Source organism: Eurypyga helias, unplaced genomic scaffold, assembly GCF_000690775.1.
Source record: "Eurypyga helias isolate BGI_N326 unplaced genomic scaffold, ASM69077v1 scaffold13166, whole genome shotgun sequence".
Classification (NCBI taxonomy): Eukaryota; Metazoa; Chordata; class Aves; order Eurypygiformes; family Eurypygidae; genus Eurypyga; species Eurypyga helias.
The window spans coordinates 5,348-9,429 of NW_010256057.1; the positions used below are offsets into that span (position 1 = coordinate 5,348).

Sequence of the window (4,082 nt, forward strand, 5' to 3'; positions counted from 1 at the left end):
GGCTAACGAAAGCAAGATGGTTTCTCAACGATATTGCTGGGCCTTGGCAGGCAATAAAGATTCAGATGGGGCAGCCTGCAGGACGGGTGAGCAGAAACAAGTGAATTCTCTGCAGAAATTTGAAGAATATTGCAATCCTGAAAGAAAGAAACGTTTGAGAAGGTAAGTATCAAAGAAGACTGAAAAGGGAGAGGGGAAGAAACATCAAGGCATTTAAAATAGCACTTGGGCTGAGTAAACTTACTGCTTAAAGCCTGCAGACACCCTAACTCCGAGTTAAATCCCAGTAGGGATCGGAGAGCTGAAACGGAGAACAAGACGGTTAGAAAATCCTAACTTAATTTTGGAGGAGGCTTTTGGGATTTACTAGACTGCAGAATGCTAATTGCTTCAAATTGCAGAAGGAAAAGAGAGAGACAACTCTCTTAATGGTGGGATGATGTCAGTTTTGGTGATCTTGACATGAAGGATTGTGATATCCTCGCGTTGGCATTACAGTGAGCTGAGTAAGCAAACTGCAGACCCTTTGGAAAATTGAAAAGCAACGTTAAATCTCCCAACAAAGAGTCTGGAAAATGCAAACAAAGCGAATTTACGTGAAAGTTGGCACAGGGAAGGCTAGTGCTCAAAACGCTGCTCTCCCTTTGGGCAGAGCTGCTGTGTAAGAAGTGAAACTCTTTCAGAGAAGCCCATCAGAAGTGCTTTGAAAGCCACACCGTGTGCATGTGTGCAATATCCTGTGGAGGGGAGGAGAGGGGGAAGAGTTTTTTTCTCCTGGGCAGCTCCTACGGCTACATCCAGCTGTTGCAGAGCAGCGCTGGGTTACGTGTGCATCCATGGCCAAGCCTAGCACGGGCTGTTGCCTGGAAGTCTGAAAGCAAAACCCAGCCCTGTGGCCACAGGCAGAGTGCAGATTAGAGAGAGGCTAAATTGTTCATATTTCTGGGTAGGTATAAAAATAGCACAGGATTGCTTCTCCCTTCCTCCCACGTCAGGCTGGTGGCTCTGGAAGAAGGGAGCTGCCTGGTTTCAGCAGCAATGACCACACGACCCTTCGGGGCAGGGGTGGTTTTCCACAGACACCCGGGTACCTGCACAGCTGGTGTAGGTCAGCGAGTGAACTGAGCCACGGTCTGCCTCCCGTCAGTGAGGCTAGCTGCTGAGGTCAGAAACAGCTGGGGCACAAGGGGGAAGAATGGGAAGTGCTGGGCCAGAGAAGGAACTGCGTCAAGTGTAGAATGGGAATGGAAGAGAGGTGTGGCCAGCAGGTCGAGGGAGGTGATTCTGCCCCTGTACTCTGCTCTGGTGAGACCCCACCTGGAGTACTGCATCCAGCTGTGGAGCCCCCAACATCAGAAGGATATTGACCACTTGGAGCGAGTCCAGAGGAGGCCACGAAGATGATCAGAGGGCTGGAGCACCTCTCCTATGACGAAAGGCTGCGAGAACTGGGCTTGTTCAGCCTGGAGAAGAGGAGGCTCCGAGGAGACCTCCTTGCAGCTTTCCAGTATCTGAAGGGGGCCTACAAGGGTACTGGGAGAGGACTTTTTACAAGGGCCTGTAGTGATAGGACAAGGGGTAATGGGTATAAATTGAAATCAGGGAGGATTAGATTAGATGTCAGGAAGAAATTCTTCATGGAGAGGGTGGTGAGGCACTGGAACAGGTTGCCCAGAGATGTTGTGGATGCCCCATCCCTGGATGTCTTAAAGGCCAGGCTGGATGTGGCTTTGAGCAACCTGGTCTAGTGCAAGGTGTCCCTGCCCATGGCAGGGGGGTTGGAACTAGATGGTCTTTAAGGTCCCTTCCAACCCCTAACCATTCTATGATTCTATGATTCTATGATTTTCTAGCAAACAGATAAATAAGCAAATGCTAACAGAGCTGTTTGATGTTAAACATGGCCAAGAAAATTCAGGTGCATCTAAATGTGTTCCAGAATACCTTTGGATTTGTGCGCCAGTGTTGAAAGAGTTTCCCTCTGCTAGGAACCCCTTCTCTGTCCCTAATTTTTGCAGTATTTCCTCTCTCCAAAAGAAGGTCTGAGAGGAGCTGAAGGATGCTCGGAGAAGAGAGGAGGGACAGAAGCAGGGAAAGCAAAGGAAAATGTGACTTGGAAGACATCTAGGAGTTGACTTGATGGGCTCAAGGGTGAGAGGATGCAGAGCTGGTCCTGAGGTCTGGCTAGGAGAAGTTTGTCACTGGGCTTGACAACGGCTTGTTTTGGGAGGGTAAGAGTGAGCGAGGGGTGCGGCCCGTGTCATCACTGTCGGTAAAGTGTCCGGTTGGCGGGCTGGCGTTGGGTTTTGAGGGTCGTTCAGAGAAACAGGTGCCTTGACTTCTGCTGGTCAGACTCCGGTGGGATCCACACAAGGTTGTTACAGATGTGCTGCGTGAACCAAATGTTTCTGTGCCTCTGGTTGAATTTCTGGGGAAGCTTCACAAGAGTTTCACTGTTTTCGGTGTGGGTAAAGCTCACTAATCGGAGAGAGTGCACTGTTCTCCATGGGCAAAGCATTTACACTGTTAATAAATCTGTCTCGTAGTTCTAAGTTGATTAAGTGCCATTTTTTCAGCAATAGCTGCGCCTGCAGTGTAACAAACATACCTGAAAGGTTTCATTCTTCTGGTTGTAGATGGATGGTGATAGCTCCACAACGGATGCTTCTCAGTTAGGAATTGCTGGGGATTACATTGGTGGCAGTCACTATGTGATACAGCCTCACGATGGTAAGAAGTGTAACGGTAAATGCTACAATCTCTCTGTGTGTATATTTATATTTCCTTCCAGTTCTCTGCTATCTTCTGCCAAGCTAAGAATTTGCAATTGTTCGTAGCCATGATGCCTGCCTGTATAAAGCATTTTTTCTCCAGCCTGAAGGTGGAGGTTGGATTTTTCAGTGTTGACACTGAGCCCTTTGGGGTGGGGACAAAAGAATTACTGTTCCAGGCAACAATTTTTCATTTTGCCGTGGCATCAAGAATGCTTGGTGTTCAGCAGCCACATACGTTTTTGTACATAGTACAGTAAAGATGGTATCAAATGCCCATAAAGGTAGTCTGCTGTTACATCTGGTTTAAAAATTACTTCTACAGCGTTAACGCCCTGCGATTTCCAAGGCCTTCATCCTTCAGGGTATGTTTTTAAACTGCCTTAATGATTGCCTGCTGCCTATCCAATACAGTGTCTGTTAACTTTTCTTCATTTCCTTAGACACAGAGGACAGCATCAATGATCACGAAGATACAAATGGCTCAAAAGAGAGTTTTAGAGAACAAGATATATATCTTCCAATTGCAAATGTGGCGAGGATAATGAAGAATGCCATACCCCAAACAGGAAAGGTAATACCCTTGTCTGATCATAGAAGGTGTGTTAACGAGTTTTATTCCTTTTGTTCCTCTGAGCGACCTTGAGCTGGTGGAACAATATATTTTTCCAAACAATCCTGGTTTGTTGGAGAAAAGCCTTATAAAAGAAAAGAAAAAAATCTGAGGAAGAGGTGACAGAGACCAAGACCATTTTTCTTAAGTTCCTGAAAGCTTTTAGTAACTGTTAAAATTAGGCTATCAGTGCTCTTCGTAGGACTTTCAAGAGCTTCCTTTTTCCAAGATGTGTTCTCTGAAATTGTGATAGCGGGTCAGACTCGGTGACAATCCTGTATCGGTAAGAATATTCTGTGCAATTCAATCTGCTTTTATTCAGGTGCATAAACTGTGGAATAAGTGAGCCGTTTGGGATGAAATAAAAATCCAGTCCTCACCCTGAAGGAAAGAGAGTAGTTAGTCTTCCATTGCCGGAATCTTCACATATCCAGATGCCGGAATTACCTCAGAAATCTGCCTTGTGCCACGTAGCAGATGAGGCCAGATACTGAGACTGCTTTTGTTTCTTACTTGCAGGCACAGACTGTTTAACCCATCCTGCTGAGCTGGTGATCCTATAAGCGTTTGACCGTTCTACCTGGTTATCTTAGACCTTTGCAGGGCTCCTATTACTTGTTGTTTCTCTGTCGTGTTCCAGTACAGTTCCTGCCCCAGTAACAGTTCCTCTGCCTAAAGCTGATTTCCACGCCCCCCCC

The 4,082-nt window shown here is 46.7% G+C and overlaps 1 protein-coding gene across 1 annotated transcript in view; it reads left to right on the top strand.

The window, feature by feature from the left end:
• Positions 1-2,538: 2,538 nt before the first annotated feature.
• Positions 2,539-4,082, top strand: part of NFYB (nuclear transcription factor Y, beta) — a 9,032-nt gene continuing 7,488 nt past the window's right edge. Inside the window, exons 1-2 of the mRNA XM_010153526.1 lie at positions 2,539-2,730; positions 3,215-3,345. Of these exons, the coding sequence (XP_010151828.1) occupies positions 2,637-2,730; positions 3,215-3,345 (225 nt within the window). The 5' untranslated portion in view covers positions 2,539-2,636. The remainder of the gene's footprint in view (positions 2,731-3,214; positions 3,346-4,082) is intronic.